Source organism: Somniosus microcephalus, chromosome 22 (genome assembly GCF_052327205.1).
Source record: "Somniosus microcephalus isolate GS21.2 chromosome 22, FLI_Smic_1.0, whole genome shotgun sequence".
NCBI lineage: Eukaryota > Metazoa > Chordata > Chondrichthyes > Squaliformes > Somniosidae > Somniosus > Somniosus microcephalus.
In genome coordinates, this window is record NC_141008.1 from 57,930,259 (window position 1) to 57,951,929 (window position 21,671).

At 40.3% G+C, this 21,671-nt stretch overlaps 1 protein-coding gene across 2 annotated transcripts in view; it reads left to right on the forward strand.

The window, feature by feature from the left end:
• The window catches only part of nlk2 (nemo-like kinase, type 2), a 203,196-nt gene that overhangs the window by 162,605 nt on the left and 18,920 nt on the right, over positions 1-21,671 (forward strand). For both annotated transcript variants that reach the window (XR_015073256.1, XM_085964834.1), the window contains exon 7: positions 2,376-2,477. Coding sequence is in view for 1 of the 2 variants with exons in the window: in XM_085964834.1 (XP_085820960.1) it covers positions 2,376-2,477 (102 nt within the window). In the remaining variant the exon portion in view is untranslated. The remainder of the gene's footprint in view (positions 1-2,375; positions 2,478-21,671) is intronic.

The window sequence follows — 21,671 nt, forward strand, 5'->3', positions numbered from 1 at the left end:
TTATCCCCGGTGTCCTGGCCAATATTTCTCCCTCAACCAACATAACAAAAACTGATTATCTGGTCATTTTCACATTGCTGTTTGTGGGAGCTGGCTGCCGCGTTTCCCGCATTACAACAATGACTCCACTTCAAAAGTACTTCATTAGTTGTAAAGCACTTTGAGACATCCGGTGGTCGTGAAAGGCGCTATATAAATGCAAGTCTCTTTCAACCCAATTGTCGACCAGACAGGATACTCAGTCAGCTACAGAACCGATTCGCGGGAGCAAACTAATCTCTCTGTCTACCAAAAATGCTGCCGGATCAGCTGTTCCTGTATCAGCTGATTTTTGCCAGATGTCCCTTATTTAAGTTGCTGCTTGAAGGTGGAATTGGGTGCAGAATCAAAAGCGCTTGTGTGTTTAAAAAAATTATCACCAGTGCAGAGGTAACTGGGTAAATGTCCGTGTCTGCAACGTTGCTTGACTTATGGGTGGATCATAGATTTTTGCTGGAAAATGGGGCGGTCATATTGGCCCAGAAATTCGGGTCGGAGGCTTCCCGCTGGTGCAAGCCTCCGACCTGCACTTACCTTGCGTGCCGGCCGTTGAGCTGTGGGCCCCCGTAGAATTGCGATCCTGGGCCTCCTCCAACTGCCGGCGCGCAGTGCTTGCGTATCCCAGGGGCACAGTTAGTTCGATGCGTCCCCTGGGATCACGTGGGCCATGGAGAGCCAATGGTAGCAGGGAATGCTCCATTCGTCAGTTTGACGAAGAGCTGTCAAACCTATAAATACTATAAGCTCCAAAACATCACTAAAACTTCAAATAATTTTTTTTTTAATCACATTTTTAAAATAACTATAAATTACATGAAATAACTATTTTAAACAATTTAAATTTTTGAAAATTAATTAAATTTTCTAACGGGGTTAAAAATAAGCTTACCTTTCTTTAACGTGTTTAAAAATAATAAACCTGTGGGGGGAAAAATGTTTTAATTTTAATTAATTCACCACTTACCTTGTTAAAAGCAGGCCTTGCGCCTGTTTTTACATGTCTAACTTCTGAAGACTTTTTTTTTCTCCAGGTTTCTCCGGGAAGGTAAGTTCAATGTGCATGCGCTGCCTCTCCCGCGCACGCGTTCCACCTCGTAACCCCTTCTTTCAGGGGAGCGGAAGTTCCGGTTTCCCGCGCATGTGCAGTGAATGCACGAAACCGGCACTTTCGTTGGGCCTACGCGTGAGTACCCCGTGCATACTCACGCGTTGGGACCTGAATTTCTGGGCCATTATATGTAAATATGTACAGTAATCAAACAATACAAACTGAAGGAGAAATGACAGCAAGCAAAATAGACTAATGTAAATTTGGTTTACATATAGTAGAAGAATGCAATTGAGATGATGGATTTTAGACAAAAATCTTATTGGTGCATCTAATTTAAGTATAAATCTAAATATTATGCAAAATGAAAATTATATGTATTTGATATTGCAATTGTATGTATTGCTAACTGTTGCATATGTAAAACTTGCACTCCTGTACAATGGTGCCTCCAAAGTAGAAAAAGGTAATTATTTCTGGTAGTTACATTCAATCTGGTATAGTTTCAGTTGCTTGTCTATTCAATTAATAATTATATATCCTAGCGGAGTCAAGTGAGCAATTGATTTATGTAAGTAGCTGGCATGGGTATCTGGACCAGATTTATTTATGTAGCTGGTGTGGATAACAGGCACATTTTATTTTGTAAGCGCCTTCGGCTGTTTTCCTACGTTAAAGGTGCTACGTACTGTATATCACGTTTTTAAAAAATCCAGCAATATCACCATAATAGACCAACTGGTAATCATTAATTTCTCAGCAGCAATGAATAAATATGAGCACATTCCTGTGGGTAGTTTCTAGAAATCCTAGCATAGAACCCAGCACAATTCTATACTATTGCCAAAAGCTCTCCAGTCTATGTTCTCTTAACAACAAAATGAATGTTGTGGATAAATTTCAGGACCCTTTTTATAATTCAAACATTTATGATTAGAGTCACTGGTGTGCAAGAAGAGACATCTTTGGTTTTAATTATAAATCAGTAAAATGAAGTTTATTAAAAATCAAAACCTAGTGGTTTAAAAAATGCCAGAGTTGGACAATGTAATTTTTATTTTACAATTCAGAAACCTCATAATTCTAACTAGCCCTATGTACAGGTGAATTATCCAAGTTTCTCTCCCTTGAAATAAATGGTAAATTGCTGCATCAACGATTCATATAGCTCTCCTTGCAGTGATTTATACCCAATTTGATTTCTAGTATTTTTTCAAAAGAAACTAACACTGATTTCAAAAGCTCCGTTTCCATGACTCCTAAACAGTTAATTATTTATCTGTGGCAGTTGGACTTAATCACAGACCTATTGGGAACTCCATCACTAGAAGCCATGCGGACAGCATGTGAAGGTGCCAAGGCTCACATACTCAGGGGTCCTCATAAACAGGTAAGATTCCTTGCATCAGATTTTGCAAACACTAAGCTCTTGGTTTGCCTGTAAACAGCACTGCTGAGTGAAAGAAAGTCACCAAGCAGATTATAAGTTTATGGGTTGTATGTATATACTTGGCAAAAAAGTTTTAAACGACAGTTCTTGTTGCTGTTTGTATGTTATCTTTATTATACAACATAATCACTTTCATAAAAGGAATCCCAGTTTAAAAATTGTTGAAATAGCTGTTATGCCAGTAACATTACTTTTTAAAATGTCAGTTTCCTCTGCACTCACTCATAATTGGGATATAGTTCCTCAGACATTGGCAGACCCTCTAGAATCTCATCCCAGAAGCCATTTATCTGTGAGCCTAGACGATAAGTTATTCAACCATGAAGACAATGGCCCAGATTTTGTGGTCAGCAGCAAATGAGCGGTGTTAGCCTTACACTTGCCCACAGACTTTCTATGGGCTTTTGAACTGGAACTTGATTGGAAATACAAAACAGTGCGATGCCCTCTACAGGGGATCTGGGACCTGAGTGAATAGGACAAGCAAATGTGTATCTCCTTAACCAATCAGATTAAAGAAACCTTACTGAGGCACGCAGAGTCTGAACCAGGAAGTGTAAGTTAGAATAGTTAATTAATGCCAAATCATGTCCAGAAAGCAAAATAGAGAGGAACGAAAGATGGGATGGAGAGAGAGGAGACAAAGAAAAAGTTAAAAAAATATATATATTTTTTAAATCTCAACAATAATTTAAAATCTGAAGGAATGAGACTCCATACTTGTAAAAGTTAATTTTCAGTACCAGAGAGGTTGTTTGGCAATAATTAAGACTTGCTTCACTTCCACTTGAATGGACAAGCTCTAAATTTTTCTGCCGTCTAGTGGGCAAGTACCATAACTTCACGCCCTTCATGTATTTAAATGGCGAGTCTGTTCAGGAGATACCGTTAGTGAAGCTTGTGGAGGAGCAGGGCAACTCTGACAGCAACTTCCTGATTTCTGCGTTTAACTGCGCATGTGCTGATGCTGGAAGTTGCTATCCGATTTACTAGTTGACCGTTATTTCTACCGTAAAGTCCGGTCTATTACAACCAAGCATAATCTGTCATCACCTGATGACGTGCACTTTTCCAGCCAGTGTCACTGGATAATGATTGAATTGGAAACCTTGGAAGACCTTCTTGCTCACCAAGCCAGGGGACACTGAGATTAGCACAACTTATATTTACAACACTGCAATAGCTGAAACCAACTAATTCAGCACACACCACAACTTGAATAAGGATGTTTTTTAAATGTCTAATTCTACAGGAAATAAAATGTGTTTGCTATATGGCTGTTGCATGCTATGCTTGGATTTATGAATTTGTGCCTCAGTCCACAAAAACAGTATAAATAATATGGAGTTGCTCCATTTTGTAAAGGCCTGAACTGCAAAATTGTTAGGTTCATTATAAATTGCTGCAAATCGCCTGTCATTTTCTGCAGGGATGGAAATCTCTATGTTTCGATGATTGATTTAATACTAGCTAGTTAACTGACCAAATTTAGCGAGCTGTAACTTTAAGCCCTGGGAGATTGCATTCAACGTGGATCATGCCCATTCGAACAATGTGTTTTCTGCAGGGGCTGTAGTACAAACAGGGCTTTAGATGATGCACATTTCAAAGCATTGACTTTTCTCACATTATCACTTTACAATTGCTGGATCACTATTCCTTAACCTTTGCACTTTTACCTTATTGATGAAGACAAGAATTTATTATAAAAGCAAAATACTATGGATGCTGGAAATCTGAAATAATAACAGAAAATGCTGGAAATACTCAGCAGGTCAGGCAGCATCTGTGGGGAGAGAAACAGAGTTAACGTTTCAGGTCGAACTGGGGGGGAAAAAAATGTTCTGACGAAGGGTCATCGACCTGAAACATTAACTCTGTTTCTCTCTCCACAGATGCTGCCTGACCTGAGTATTTCCAGCATTTTCTGTTTTTATTACAAGAATTTATTATGATCTGTTAGTCTTCCTGTAGGATCATTTATGGTAGACAGACTTGCTTTTCTGCACACACACATGTCTTCATGAGTTGCAATCTATAAACTTTCAAAAAACATTATATAAAATGATCACTCCTAGTGACATAATGAAGGTATGAACTCAGACACCCTCTTTAATAAATAAAAAACATTACAGAGTGGGCAATCTGGGAGTATGCAGGACAAGTCCAGGAATTGCTCCTGTGTGTATTTATGATGCAAGCAAGCAAATGCATAGACTTGTTTTTTCAAGTGTAGCAGAACAAAGGACATCTAATCCAATGACATCACAAGACTGATGTCAATCTATGTCTGCAGTGCTGTTGAAGCACCAGAGATTGGATCATTTATATTTGGGAGTGCTGTAGACAGCACACCTTCCAAATAGTGCCCTTACTGTACCTATGCCTTTAAATGTAACTTGCTTTCTCTTTTCATGAGTTTAAAATTTCAACATAGTTATATGCTGACCCTAAGGTTGCCTCTTTTTGCTTTTATTTACTTTTGTGCTTGGTTAAGCATTGTGGCTGGAGAGATGCAGAATATCATTGATTCTGGCTGCTTTGTTCTGTGCCTTCCAAGTGCCTTAGTAACTTCAAGGTTACTGCAGACAGACCTTCATTCAGCTACTTAGCAAATTAATTCTGCCAGCGACTTTCTCGGCCCTTAGACTTAAATTGACTTGTTGCTTATTTATTGTGACATTCAGCTGACCTCATGAGCTGTCAGTAGTATAAGAAGGTGGCATAAATTATTGATTTGCAAATTCATCTCATCTGAATTCAAAGTTTCCAATTTCATGATTGAGTTTTTGCTACTTGAAAATCAAAGTGGCCAAATTAAAATAAGTATTTCAAATAATTAAATATCTACTGTAGTTTTCACTGATTTATCAAATAGTTTTGGAAACTGGCATTTAATCCGAGATACTAGTTACATTTAATATCCATATTTGTATATCCTATTATTTTGTATTTGTTTTGTAGCAGCTATATTGAACAAAGTACTAATCAGCTTTAGAGCTGATTTTCAAGTGCTTCCAGTTAAACCAGTCTGTAATCACCACAGTGGCAGCTGATCTCCTAATGCTGTTCAAACCTGATCTTTCAACTTGTTGAAACTGAAATTAAAATGGTCTCTGACCAATTTCACTATTCTTGATAAAAGTAAGCGTCGTTCATAGTTTTTAAGCAAATACATTTTTTTAGCAATAATGAAATGCAAGTGTATTACGATACAAACTGGACTTGAAATTTCTACTAGTGCTCTAACCCCCAAAATTTGAATTGATGAAAAATTAAAATTATAAATGCCTTTTTTAAAATTTCTTCCAAGTATTTTCCCCTTGACTACTGAAGACACTGATCATGCTGCACATCAAGGTACTGGCCATTCTCTTGCAAATCAGTTTGGTCCTCCTTCATTTGACAATCTGTGCATTGTCAGGCTATTTCACATGGAGGTCTTCACAATTGAGCCCATTACTATTCTCTCCTGATGACCACCCATGCACACTCTAGATCAGGAATTAATGGATAGGAGTCAGGAGTGGGCGCCTTGGCTTATTTTCCTGTTTCTCTAGCCCAGGGGCGCTGAGGGTAATTGTAGCATTCCTACTGCCACCCTGGCTGAGATCAGCTAACTCAATACAGACTGGGAATTGAACTTATGATCTTCCTGATCTCTATGACTTAATTTCACAATGGCAGTTCATCGCTTCCTCTAGAAGGAGCTGATGTACCTTTCGTCAAGACATTCTTTTTGGAAGGCGCACCTATTTATTTTCTTCAGTTTTCACCCTTCTAATGAGTTGGCGTGATTTGTTGCCCCATAACATCTGCCTCTGTAGCAAGCACAGTGAGGGAAATAAGCTTGAAGAAAGAATGTGGCTGCAGTTATACATAGAAATACATAAAAGTTACAACACAGAAACAGGCCATTCAACACAACTGGTCGGTGTTGCTATTTACCTTCCATGCTAGCAAATAGTTCAAATCACATTTATCCACCCTATTCCCATATCCCTTCAACCCCTTTTCCTTCATCCACCTATCGAGTATAATCTTGAATGTTGACATTAGTTTCTGCCTAGACCACTAACCCTGTAACTGAATTCCACAGCATCACAATGTGTAAATATGTTTCGCTTGCTCTTTGTTTTAAATCTTACATTTAATCTTGTATCTATGGCCCCTCAACTACTAGAAACTGTCTGCTTCCATTTACCATGTCTCACCCTTGCATAATTTTAAACACTTCTATCTGCATTGTTCTAATGAAAAAAATACCAATTTTTCAAAGGATGCGACTGCCACCAACAGCATAAAGCAGTTGTGCATGTGCAGTTCCAGTGAGTTTTTTTGGTTGTTCTTGCCGGACTTCCACAGATTGGTGAGAGAAAGGTGAGGGGTGGAAATTTCAGGTATTGTGGTCTGTAATGTGACTTGAAGGTGATATTAGGATGTTGTCAGCTTGAGAGTTTTATTGTAATCTTGCAGAGTGTTACCACTATCGGGTCCTCTGTTGTGGTTTGAACACTCGGCTGGTGAACAGAATGCAGGCGTAGGATGTTAGGATTTAATCGGTTGGTAAAAGGATCATTGAGAAATAGAGTAGACACACTGCGGAGAGATAGAGAGGAGCGCTAGACAAAGAATGGGGAGGGCAGAGAAGGAACGCGAAAAGAGAGTGGCAGAGGTATGATTAATTCATCAGAATGAACTGCTAAGACTTCCAGTACAATTTAACAAGGAAATGTGACTTGAAGGTGATATTAGGATGTTGTCAGATTGAGAGTTTTTTTTATTTTCACTATCGGCTCCCCTGTCTGTTGTGGTGAACGTTACTTTTTCAAATTTGGAACCTGACATTTATGTGCAGAATGCTTCTGCGCAGCTTCCAGTTCGTTGGCAGCAGTCACTCTGTTTTTCAAATCTGCTGTCTTATTTGTATTTCCTCCTACCGGTCAGCATCCTAGTGAATCTGCATTGTACCCTCTAAAGCCTCATAATCCTTCCTATAGTTTGAAGCCCAGTACAGGTACTGCGCATAGTGCTCTTAAGTGATCTTAAGGTTCTGTGTAGGCGCGTCATTGCCTCTTGGCTTTTATATTCTACACCTCTTGAGATACAAGGTAACATTAAGTGGTATGAAATTAGGGTGAGGATAGCAAACTGGAATAAAATTGGTTTGAAAGAGTTAAGGGCAGTTTTTCCAGAGTGGTTGGAAGTGGGTAAATCTAGAACTCGGGGACACAGTCTCAGAATAAAGGGTTGTCCTTTTAGAACTGAGATGAGGAGGAACAACTTCTGGGGGTAGTAAATTTGTGGAATTCTCTGCCCCAGAGAGCTGTTGAGGTTGGGTCATTAAATACATTTAAAGTGGAGATAGACAAATTTTTGCAAGGTAAGGAAGTGAAGGGTTATGGGAGCAGGCTGGGAAGTGGCTTTGAGCCCAAGATCAGCCATGATCTTATTGAATGGCGGAGCAGGCTCGAGGGGCCAAGTGGCCTATTCCTGCTCCTGTTTCTTATGTTCTTATAAAACCTAGAATTCTTTTAGCTCTTTTGACAATCTTATCAACCTGAGGTGCTACATTTAATGTCCTGTGAACCTGTACCCCGAAGTCTCTGTTCTTCCACATCACTGAGCCTACTTCCATTCCAAGTTTAAATACTGTTTTTTTTAAACAAATGGGGTCACCTCACTATTACGGACATTAAATTCCATCTTTTTAGCCAATTCCTTCACCTTATCGATATTGTTTTGCAGCTTCCTTTGGTCTTCTAAAGAATTAACTCTATCTCTTACTTTATTGGGGCAGAAATTCGGATCGGGGGCTTGCCACGCGTGCAAGCCCCCGATCTGCACTTACCTGACGCGCCTGCCGTTCACCTCCAGGGACGCCTGGAATTCCTTTTTGAAACAGAAGAATCCCGGGCAGCGTCTGACCTCACGCCGCCCAGGAGTGCAGCCAGCGCGAAGCCTGGAGCGCGCAGTGCAACTGAGACACGCCCCTTGAGGTCTCAGTTTAATAGGACACGCCCCCAATGTTTCTCACAAGCTGCAAAGCATTTTTACATGCAGAGCAGCATTTCAAATAGGTTTTTGGTATATTTATGAAGCTTTGGGTAACTTTTATAAACGTTTACATTATTTTGAAGAATCTGAAGTAGTTTTAAACAGAATTAAAGCAATTTAAAGACTTTTAAAAGCCCTGAAATTTTTTTCATTCCATTTATTTGGCAACGTCGTCGTCATACGTGTCTTCACACTGTTCCCTTTGGGGAACTGTATGAAGTGGTGGAAGGATTTATGGCCGTGATTAAAGCTCCTTCCGTGACCGTAACCATCTTTGTACCAGCCATTAGGGTGGTTAGTCCTATGGCGGGAGGGTTTTACGGGCTCCCACAAGCTATACGAGGAGGGGGGGGCCACCCACACCCACGGACGCAAATATCCCACTGGATGTCAACCCAGAATTTAAAGCCGGAGCTCCGACTCCACTTGCTGGGACTGTCTGGAGCGGGGTTCGAAACCCTACCCCGTCTGGCCCAGCGGCGGGGATCCTACCGCTACGCCAAAGGCCCACTCCGATTAGCAACGTGAAATGGCTGGAATGAGCACAATTCACGGCATTAAAAGAACTTACAATTGAACTGATGATGATCTCAGCAATCTCCTCAACGAGGTGGAGGCGCAGCGCCTGCTCATCATTGGTAATGAGAAGTCCAAGGTGCTGCAAAAAGGACAGATGATAGCTTGGTCTTTCAAGTGGCAGCATAGGGCTCCAGTCACGGGGAGGGAAAAGGCACAGGAAACGTATGGGTGTCACCTTTTGCGCGGAGTGGGCCTTTTGCGTAGCGGTAAGCATCCCCGCCGCTGGGCCAGAAGGAGTAGGGTTTCGAACCCCGCTCCAGACAGTCCCGGCAAGTGGAGTCGGAGCTCCAACTATAAATTCTGGGTGGACATCCAGCGGGATACTTGCGTTCGCGGGTGTGGGTGGCTCTCCCCCCCCCCCCCCCCCCTCAGATGGGTTGTGGGAGCCCGTAAAACCCTCACGCCATAGGACTAACCACCCTAATGGCTGGTATGAAGATGGTTATGGTCACGGAAGGAGCGTTAACGTGGCCAGAAATCCTTCCACCACTTCATACAGTTCCCGAAAGGGAACAGTGTGAGGATACGTACGACGATGACCTCTTGCGCAATGCACCTCCTTGGACCCTCAGTCGCAGATGCGAGGGGGCAAATCGTGCAATTGTTAAATTTTTCATTTTATTGACATGTAAAATGTTGGCCCAGTAATTCCGTTCCAAACGCGTGAGTACGGTCGGGGTACTCCCGCGTCTGGCCGGAGGAAATGCCGGTTTTCAGCATGCACAGCGCATGCGGGGAAAACCGGCATTTCCTGTCCTCTGAACGAAGGGGTTCGGAGGCAGAACGCGTGCGACTGCACAGGCAGCGCGTGCGCAGTAAAGTTCGCCGGTTTCATTCATGCTTTCAGTAAGGTTAAGTCCTTACAACTTACACATGAAAAAAGCACGAGTACAGTTGCTCCAGAGGCTGCGGAGGAAAATATATTTTATTGTGGAGCTTCTGAAAGGCAATATTTTTGTTTGGGAAAGGGAGGAAAGTTATTTTAAGAAATGCTGAGGTAAGTTTTAAAGTTTATTTTTGTTTTTTAAAACGGGTTTTCAGTACTGTAGGTAGAAGGAGCAATTGTGGCTGTGAATTGAATTTGTTGTGTTTATTAAATGTGAAAATGACTCCAACATTTTTAAGAAAGAAACTTTTCATCAGTAATATATTCTTTTAAGTATGTATGTCTATATATTCCTTTACTTATGTGTATGAATGTATGTATTTCATTATGACTTTCAGAGAAAGTAACTTATTGGAAAATCATAATTAAATACATACATTCATACACAAGTAAAGGAATATATACATATACGTAAAGGAATATATACGGACATACATACATAATTACTTAAAAGAATATATTACTGATGAAAAGTTTATTTCTTAAAAATGTTGGAAATGTTACATTACTCATTTTAGAACAGTCATTTTCACATTTAATAAACACAGCAAATTCAATTCACACAGCCACAATTGCTCCTTCTACCTACAGTACTGAAAACCCGTTTATAAAAAAAAAATTAAACTTTAAAACTTACCTCAGCATTTCTTAAACACTTTCCTCCCTTTCCCAAACAAAAATATTGCCTTTCAGAAGCTCCACGATAAAATATATCTTCCTCCGCAGCCTCTGGAGCAACTTTACACATGCTTTTTTCATGTGTAAGTTGTAAGGACTTAACCTCACTGAATCCATGAATGAAATCGACGAAGTTCACTGCGCACGCGCTGCCTGTGCAGTCGCACGCGCTGTGCCTCTGAACCCCTTCGTTCAGAGGACAGGAAATGCCGGTTTTCCCCGCATGCGCTGTGCATGCTGAAAACCGGCATTTCCTCCGGCCAGACGCGCGAGTACCCCGACTGTACTCACGCGTTTGGAACGGAATTACTGGGCCATTGTCTGCAAATTCTGGCACCATTTTCTTTTGACCTATATCCAAATCATTGATGAACACAGTGAGCAAAAGTGGCCCCAGAACTGAACCCTATGGGACACCATTACACACTTCCAACCACTCTGGAAAAACTGCCCTTAACTCTCTTTCAAACCAATTTTATTCCAGTTTGCTATCCTCACCCTAATTTCATACCACTTAATGTTACCTCCCAAATCCGTGTCCATCTTTCATGCAACTCCATGTTTGAACAATCTGCAATCAGGTTTCTGCCTCAACCACAGCACTGAAATGGTCCTAATCTAAGTCACAAATGACATCCTCTGTGACTGTGATCATGGTTCACCAACCCTCCTCCTCCATATCCACTTGTCTGCAGCCTTTGACATGGCTGCCCAAGCCATCCTCTTCCAATGCCTCTCCTCTGTTGTCCAGCTGAGTGGGTTTGCCCTTGCCTGGTTCCACTCTCTCTCTATTCATTCTCAGGATGTGGGCGCCACTGGCAAGGTTGGCATTTATTGCCCATACCTAGTTGCTCTTGAGAAGTTTGCGGTGGGTGCCTTCTTGAACAGCTGCAGTCAGTGTGGTTTAGGTGCTCCCACAATGCTGTTAGGCAGCGAGTTCCAGGATTTGACCAAGTGTCAATAAAGGAATGACTATGTATCATATGTCCAAGTTAGGATAGTGTGTGACTTGGGAGTGATGGTGTTCCCATACACCCGAGGCACTTGTTCTTCTAGGTGGTGTAGGTCGCTGGTTTAGGTGGTGCTACCGAATAAGCCTTGGCGAGTTGAGGAACTTGGGCTCCACCAGTGCTGTCATGGACAGATACATCTGCGACAGGTAAATTGGCGTGGACCAGGTCAAGCAGGTTGTTCCCTCATGTTGGTCCTATCACCACATGCTGTCAGCTATGTGTGCCTATCCAGCAGAGCCAGAGAATATCCTGCAATAGATTATATTCCCTCCCCAACTGTTGCCTCCAAGGATCTATCCTTGGCCACCTCTTATTTCCTTTGTACATGCTGCCCCTCTGCAACATCATCTGTAATATTGTCTGCCTCTGCTGCTGCCTCAGCTTACCGGAATCCCTCATCCATGCTTTTGTGACCTCCAGAGTCAAGTATTCCAATGCTCTCCTGGCCAGCCCCTCTCTTCCACCCTCCATAAATTTGAGCTCATGATAATCTCTGCTGCCCATATCCTAACCACACCAATTCCTGTTTGACCATCACCCCTGTTCAATTGGCTCTTGGTCCACCAATGCATCAATTTAAAAATTTTCATCCTAGTGTTCAAATCCCTCCATGGCCTCACCCCTCCCTCTCTTTGTAAGCTTCTGTGGCTATATTGCCCTCCAAGAACTCGGCATGCCTCTAACTCTGGCCTCTTGTGCATTCCCCATTCCCTTCGCCCGAGGATTGGTCGACATGCCTTCAACCGTCCAGGCCCTAAGCTCTGGAATTCACTTCCTAAGCTTCTCTCTCTCTCTCTCTCTCTCTCTCCTTTTAAGACACTTCTTAAAACATCTCTTTGACCAAGCTTTTAGTCACCTGATCTAATATTGCTTCCTTTGACTCGGTGTCAATTTTTATTTGATTATGCTCCTGATATGCCTTGATGTTTTACCGTGTTTAAGGTGCTATATAAATGCAAGTTGTTAATCTTCTCTAGTAATTTCCCATGTGGTCTCTTGTGAAAAGCTTTCCTAAAGTCGTGTACACTGCATCCACTAGATTTTCTCCTATCATATCCGTTACCTCCTCAAAATATTCTGAGGATTGTAGTGCACGATTGACCCTTTTGAAATCCATGCTGGCTACTTCTAACTAATTTCTCTAAGGATGAAATTAGATAAAGATTTTACATTTTCTTTCCTCAACAGGTGTTAAGCTAACTAGCCTGTAATTACCAAGATTAGCTCAATCTCTCTTTTTAAAAATGGGTACTACATTGGCCGCTCCCCTGTGCTCCGGCAGCACATCCACACTCTCGAGCACTGAAATATAATTTCTAGGGCCGTTGCGATTGTGTCTCTCATCTCCCTCAGGATCCTAGGATGTATCCCATCAGGCCCTGGCAATTTGTCTTCCTTTAGAATAACTAAATTATCTAACATTTTCCTTTCATTGATCGTAAGTGAACTCTGTTGAAAATGGCTCTGGCAAGGAAGCAGGAGTGCTTCTCCTTTATAAAATTCACGTATTAATGGAATAATTGTAACAATTATAATCCATTTGTACCATTTGAGGAAAACACCTCATTTTGAACTTATAATGAAGATGCTATTGCTGTTGGTAGTTAATGTTTGATTCATACCTGGGCCTTCCATGTCTGGTAATAGTTGATGAATTGAATGGACAACGCACTTCAGAGGTAGCAGAAATGGTGCTACTATTTTCCATCTGGGACACAAGTGGTAGATGTGGAGGAAATTTTTTTTTAAAGGAATTGCCAGGTTTAAATGAAATGCAGTGGACAAGTATAGAAAATAATTTGTACAAGAATTATGAATTTAAAATGAACTATGCCTGAAAGAGTGTTGTACCCTCCCCATCTATACTTCCACCTCTAACGTTGAGTTTTTATTATAACACAGACTTTGCAGCTGGGATTGTGCACCTTAGAGCAGAGAAGATTTGATAGAGGGGTTCAAAGTTATGCAAGGAGAGTAGAAGGGGAGAAACTGTTTCCACTGGGGAGGAGGGTCGGTAACCGGAGGGGACCGATTTAAGATAATTGGCAAAATAGCCAGGGGGAAATGAGGGGAAAAAATGATGCAATGAATTATGATCTGGAATTCACTACTTGAAAAGGTGGTGGAAGCAGATTGAATAACTTTCAAAAGTGAATTGAATGTATACGTGAAAGGAGAAATTTGCAGCACTTTGGGCAAAGAACAGGGGAGTATGATTATTTGGATAGCTTTTTCAAAGAGCTGGCACAAACGATGGGCCGAATGGCCTCCTATGCTGTGTGATTCTGTGATAAATTCGAGTCCTTTCCTTTCAGGCTGGATTATTTTCTGTTTTATGGAGGCAATTATTCAACCTGGTGTGATTGGAGGGCATTTCCTCAGAGTAACACAAATTCCCTTGTGAATCTTGCAGTAATTAAGCTGAATTGTCTGGGTGAGAAGCTGACTGATGAAATGCTAATATAAACTTTGCTACACTGTAGTGATGCCTAGAAATTCATTTCTTAGGCAGGTGGAGGGAAAATCTCTCTGTTGCAGACTGTGCAGTTTGAAATTATATCACTGTCAGATCAGGTTATGTCTGCTGTGACCTCTTCCAGATGGAAACCTCTATCTGATATTGACAGCAGCAACCTAAGTGGGAAAGGACCTTTTACTTTTTGACCCTTGGTCCAGCATGACTGCAGGAGATTATTTTGTTCTGCCGGCCATACATTGGTGTGTTTAAATCAAGAAGGGACTTTTGTTTGAATAAATCTGAAAACAAAGAACATAGTTAAGTTATAAATACGCTTCAGTTATTATTTTTATTATTCAATATTATTTGTTTTAATCAATATTTGAACTGAAAATATTTGACCACTGGCCTTTTTAAAGTTCAGACATCTTGTCCGAAGGCACACTGTTTCAAGAGTGTGTTTCTGGAGCAGAGCTGGTTGTGTAGTTTAGCCCGTGCATGAGTGGCTTGAAGTTAGCAAAATATGACCGGTTATGGTAACTAGGTTAGCAGACACAGGAAATGGGATTGGTGAGGTCTCTTCCTGCCAACAAATTGCTGCCCTCCCAGCGTACTAAAATTCTATTGAGCAGTTCAACTTTCAAATGTTCTGTATGTAAAAACCGGAACTTGCAACAGTGCTATCTATGAAAAGGTCAAGTAGATCTATTGTGTACAAGTTTTTAGTTACTTAGTACAAGTACAGTCAAATTCTAATACAAGAATATGCTGAATTGAGAGCTTCAATTGAATAGATAATTCTGTATGTTGGCCATCTTTGTACAGCATGGTAGTGAACATTTTAAGATTCATAATTCCAGAATTTTAAATGTATGTGTATGCCTGTGTCATACCTTTTGGAATTAACAAGTTTTATAGATATATTGGTCTGGATTTTGCGGTCAGTGGCGAACTAACAACGGTAGCTGTTCATTATACGTGCACTTGCCCACATTTTCTCTGGGCTTTTGTACTGGAATTTGCAGTGATTAGAAATCCAAAACAGCTGATGGCTTCTACAGGGGATCTGGAACCTGTGTGAATAGGGCAAGTAACTGTATATCTCCTTAACCAATCAGATTGAAGAAACCTTACTGAGACATGCAGCGTCTGAACCAGGACGCGCAAGTTAGAATAGATAATTCAATGCCAAATCATGTACAGAAAGCGAAGTAGAGAGATGGGATAAAGTGACAGAGATGAAACAAAAAAGTTTAAATAAAAAAAAAAAATCTCCAACAATAATTAAAATCTGAAGGAATGAGACTCCACATTTGTAAAAGTTAATTTTCAGTGCCAGAGAGGTTGTTTGGCAGTAATTAAGACTTACCATGCTGTTAAAAATTCACTTATAAGTGAATGGACAAGCTCTAACATTTTTCTGACGAGTTTAGTGGGCAAGTACTCCATCACACCTTTCATGTATTTGAATGCCGAGTCTCTCGGCGAGATACTGTTTTATAGTGCAGCTTCTGGAGGAGCAGGGCAACTCGGACAGCAACTTCCTGATTTCTGCGTTCAACTGCTCGTGTGCGGCCGCTGGAAGTTGCTGTCCAATTTATTCCTTAACGGTGAGCGCCGATAGCCTCACTGTTACTTTTACCGCAAAATCCAGGCCATTATATCAAAATTCCACGGCATGGCATGATAGGATGTGTGAATCCACACACGGTGAATTTCTGATCTCATTCACATCGCTAGAATGAGGTGCCAAGTAGTGGGCAGGTTTTCTCTTGAAGGGCAAATTGAAGTGCAACACTTGGTAGCCAAATACTGAACAGCACTGATGGGGCCTGAAGTGCAAGTTACCTGGGAAATGAGGGTTGCCCTAGGAAGAGTAGAGAACCTAAGAATTATTTTTAGTTATTGAAGCTTTCAGTCTCAAGTGCAAATATTTAAATTTCTATACAAACTAACTGTGCTGCCTGAACTTGCTCGGCTGCATTTCCAGATCCTGGAATGAGAGAGAAATACGTGGTGTAAATCACATTGTAAAGGTACAAATTCCTTCGCTGCAGAACATCTTTTAGATTGTGGAAATTGGAGCATTTTCCATTCTGGAGTGGTCCTGCGAGATCCGCTCCACACATTCACCACTCTATGCATAAAGTGGTTTCATCTCATGTTGAAGTACCCACACACAAGTGCAATCCCCTACTCCATTGAGTTGGATGATGTAGTGCTAAGTGGAGCAAATAGTGTAGGTAGAAGGGAGAATTGGATAGATATTTGAGGGAGTATGCGATTGAATGATATTAGATTTGGGGACTGGTCAGATGGACTGCAGAGCCTTTTCCAGCCCTAGATGTTCCTATGTTGCTACTTTCCTATATTACACTAAGATGTGGCAAATCTGTAGTCATGTGGTGTCAGAGCACTGGAGTCCCATCACAGAACAGCACAGAATAGTGGGAAATTAGATTAAAAACCTTGTCTAACTCTGGGTGTTCTGTATTGAAAACTGCATGTTCTCTGGAAAGTAATTAAATTTTTTGAAACTGTTCAGAGAGAATTAGAATAAATATAATGGACTTTGTCAGCTTTAGTAATGTATATTAAAATATTGAAAATGCTTAAATAATTTTGGGTATTTTAAAGCTATTGCAACATTCTTTTTTGAAGTACAACAGACATATAGCAAGCATACTGACTCCAAAACACAGCAGCTTTCCTTCCAATGTAACAATCTGGATAATATCTAATGTCATATCGGTAGCCCTTGGGACTAAAAATTGATCAGTGTCAGCCTAAACTTTCACAGTACAGTATTGACTATCTTACAGCAGAATAGAGAGAGTCATCTTTGTTTTTGCTGCACTTCCGCTTAAGCTGGCAAACTTCTGTCCATTGGATCAAGTTGCAGTTTTTTCTGTTTCTGTCTTGGAGCCCCAGTCTTAATCATCCTGGTGACCTCTGCAACTGAGAAATAGCAGCTAATGTCATGAACTCATTATCTAAGGATTATCATAGTCTTTTAGCAACTTTTTGAAAAACTAGCTATATTTCTCCAATTAAGTTTTAGTGGGAAGATGTGATGGGAAAATCACACAGGTATGCATTGAATTAGAATCCTATTCAATTTTGTAGGGCTTGTTTCAAATCTGCCTCAAATCTCCTACTTTTAATTTTTTTACAATTGGAATAGGCATGTTTTGACACACAGCTTCTCAACTGGGTACCATCTTGAAAATTAACCTTGTAATCTGGTATCTAGCAAACACTAGATTTCCAAGAAATGTTAAACATTAGTCCTGAACTTGAATTACAATCGTCACGCTGAAGTGCTGGTTCAGTCCTTTGTATGACGTTTCCTGGATGAATATCTGCATTCTCCACTTACTTTACCTAGTCAAGTTTTTAGTTAACTAAAATCACAAACTACAGGTACGGTGTGATTACTTTACTTTATTTCCAGATTACAAACAAGAATAAAGTCTTGAATTATAATTCATCTAGTGGTTGACATTTAATTGGGGGCTGGGGCGAATGGAATATGTACAGCAGAGTATGGTAAAATACTTTCACAGTTGCCCCTTAAGAGCACAGCAAATTGATGAAAATCATATTTAAATTATTAAATACTTTGTGCAAAGTGTTAAGCCCCTACTCGCAGAGTAATCTTGTGAAAATGTTAATGATGAATGGACTCAGCAGATGAAGGAAATTTGGTTGATATTGCAGATACTGACTTTCAGAAGCTAGTTGACATGGTTCGCTCACAGAAGAATTTATAGCAAAATTAAAGGCTCATGGTGAAGTGCCTAATTAGATTGAAAATTGCATTTTGTAACTTGTGGGATTTGTAAATGATTCTATGTACTGGTTTTCTAATTGATTTGCACCATTAAAACCAAGTCACGTTGTTGATTCCCAATTTTAATAAAATAATTGCAGCATAGATTTCTCTAAAATAATCTGGTGTAATCACTATTTGTGAATTTGCTGTTGACCTCGAATACAAGTTGTTGTGTGATTTGTTAAATTAATATTGTACTATGTTTAATATTCCATGTTCAGGTGCAATCTAAAGAAATGTAGAATAGTCTATTTTCACTGTTCTGAAATGTTACAGCCACATTTAGAAAGATCATTCCAATTATACCACCTATGCTATATATTTGTATTTAAGTTCCCACAAATGTTTAAGCAGACTGTACATGTATATCTCTTCCTGTTGGCAGGATAAGAATTTACAAATCCATCCTTTAGTCTGTCACCCTTGGAAGAATCTGGGGTCCACATAATGAGTCCTCAATGTTGCCAAAACACACTCAAACTAGGATTCATCATGAATGGTGTGTGTTAAAAGTCCCTCAAATTGCAAATGATTCGAACTCCAATTACTGCTGAAGAGTATTTCTTTTTAATATTTTGCAAAAGTTCCACCATTCTAACTGCAGCGATAGGATGACTGTCTGTCTCATGGGGTTGGGGTGGGAAACGAGCTTCCCCTCTTTCCCCCCCCCCCCCCCCCTCCCCCCTACATTGGCACTACATAGCAACTGAGCCTCGACCATTGTAATAACTGATGTTTACCTAAACATTTTTAGAACTAGTACCTAATCAACAAAAACATTTTAAATGTTTTGTTCTGATTGATCATATGTTGTATATACTACAGTAGTTTTCGTGTTAAAGCTTTATTTGACATTTTCTGTTATTTTCTTGCCAAGCATTTGTATCCGTTTTGAGATTTTAGTTCTGTAAAAGAAAAATTGTAAAATGTGCACAGGTACCTCGGAAGTCCTCATGCATGACTTGTTCGTTCAGCTTTGTTGTAAAATCCACTTGTCTGAACCTTAGATGGCTGACAGTGAAAATAATGCGCAGACCTAATGGCATCATCACTAATGTAAAGGGCAGGGTAGAACAATTGCAAATCAATACCGTACAATGTCTGCAAAGCTACAGCTGAGGTTTTGGATTTCTTTCTGCCTGAAAAATCTTTACCCAGTGCTGATGGGAAATACAGTATTGGGAAAAAGCTGGTCTAATGTGTTGAATGATTCACTAAAACTAAAATATCTTGAGGGCAACTAGAGAAGTCTAAGGCAATGCATTAAACAATTGGGATGTGCACTGTTGGCTTAATGTTTCCTTTTAAACACAAATTGTAATGTCTTGGGAGATGGGAATATGGACAAGAGGGAGATAAACAACACCAAGGCTTCAGATGAGTCGGCTGGATCTTTTGTCTAATATTCCTGTACTGCTTCTGTTTTTAATAAAAACTATGCACTAGTTGGAGGTAAAATCTACTGAGTCATACAGGCTTTGTCAGCATCCAGCTGCTAAAAGTGACCTAGTTTTTACACTCTTGCATCTTCAGTAATTTTACTCTTCTCTCCCCCCCCCCCCCCCCCCCCAAGGTTGTTTTAGCCCTATCTATGCTAGAAAAGCATTTGCATTCCTAATCACTACAAGTGATTGGCTCAGGATGTTTTCAATATCGACAGTTCTGAGTGAACAAATTGGAATGCTGGCAGTCCAGTCCTACTTGGAATACAAATGTGTCTGAAAGAATCAAGTCTGACATTCCTGTTTACTTTGAAACTCCAATAAACACTTGGATACGAAACCAAATTTTGTAAGAGTATAATGCATCTCTCTAGTAACAATCTTTTCATTTTTATTATAAACATGAGATTATATAATTATATTTCACCTAATATTTAATTTGCTTTGCAATTTGCTCAGCCCCTATAATCCTTGTAGTTGTGGTTCAATTAATAGTCAGAGCTTGTAGGTCAGGACTTTAAGCTTGCACTTCAGTATAGTACTGAGGATTTGTTGCACTTTTGAAAGTGCTGTTCACTGGGAGGAAATTTTAAAACCAAGGATCTTTTTGCCTATTTCACTGGTTCCGATGGACACTTAAAGATGCTTTTATATTGTGACCCATATAGTGTCACTGTCTCCCAACCATTTGCAACCCAAGGCCAACAGACAGGAAGACTCGGGGTTGTGAAAGCCACTGGTCTTGACAAACCCTAGGTTGTAGATGGTTCCTAGCCACTGACTGTAGCAAATCTGCTAAGTTTGCTTTGGCATTGCAGCTATCCGCATGATCAGTATTATCCAGGAACCCCTGACTGATTATGCACATTTGGATGATTATGCACATTTGGATGTTAAGTGGGAAAAAGATCAAACTTGGCTGTGATGACCCTGCAATCAAGTAAACTTGCATACTCATTATGCAAGCTCATGTAATGAATGGCTACTAGAGTAATATACCAGCGAGCACCTGCTGGGAGTCGAAGCAGAGTTCTTAACTGCAATATGAAAGCAGCTAATGATCTCATGGCACTATTTGAAGAGCAGGGAGTTCTCCTGTCGGATATTCCTCCATCAACCAATACCACCAAAAACAGGTTAACTAGCCATTCAACTCGTGATGGAATTTTGCTGTGCACAAAATGGCTCGTCACTTAATTTAAAGTAATTCTTTGCATCTGAATCAATTACTATTTTTCACTTGGCAATTTGAAGCACCTGCCCACCTTCACCTGAGTTATCTCCTTGCTAAGGAGGGACTCTTATTCAGTAAAGTTTTACAAGCACCTCTCAGCAGCTGGTCTGTGCAGCAATACCAGAGACTGCAGAAGTTGCATGGCTTTGGGCAGAGAAGGTATTGTACTAAACAAAAAATAATCAATGAGTTATTGCTCCAGTTTTTGCCGTACTGGTGTTGGGGGTCTCCTACCATTCATTACAACAGCTGAAATTGGGGTTGCTGCTATTACTGGGAGAGTAATCTCCACATGCACAGTAAAATGCAGCATATCCTCCTTCGCAGTAAATTTCAATTCCCAGATACCTAAACTCTTTCATATGAAGAATGAATCTTACTAGTTTTTCTTCTCCTTCCTCTCCTGAAGGTATTAACTTTGTGGTATGGTTCCACAGCTTTCCTCTGGCTACAAATGCAGAATAGGAAGGAAAGGAAAAGAACTTGATTTAGGTTCTTCTAAAATGGCAATCAATTGTTTTACAGACAACTGTCCAGTGTGCTCTGTAAGGCTCCTGACAATCTGAGAATGCTAGGAGATTCAGACAGGTTTATCCCAGCTGTACGGTTACAATAAAAACTTCTTAAAAACATCAGACTCCAGAAATTGAATCGTTTCTAATATGCACTATAGGGAGGACCTTTTCATCACCCTTGAATGCACTGATTGTATGGTAGATGGGTTGGGGGCAGGTAGACATTATATTCCACTCCATTAAAGGATGTTTTAGTAGCTTCGAATTTAAATTGGAGCCTTTTTTAATGAACATATTTAGCCTCTGCAATTTCTCATTCTGAAATGTAGCAAAGTTATATAAATACCATTTGTTGTTGCAGCTTATTCACTATCCTAATCAGTTTTTTCCACACATACTTGTATCCATAGTAATGTTTGAATGACATTTCCTCCTAA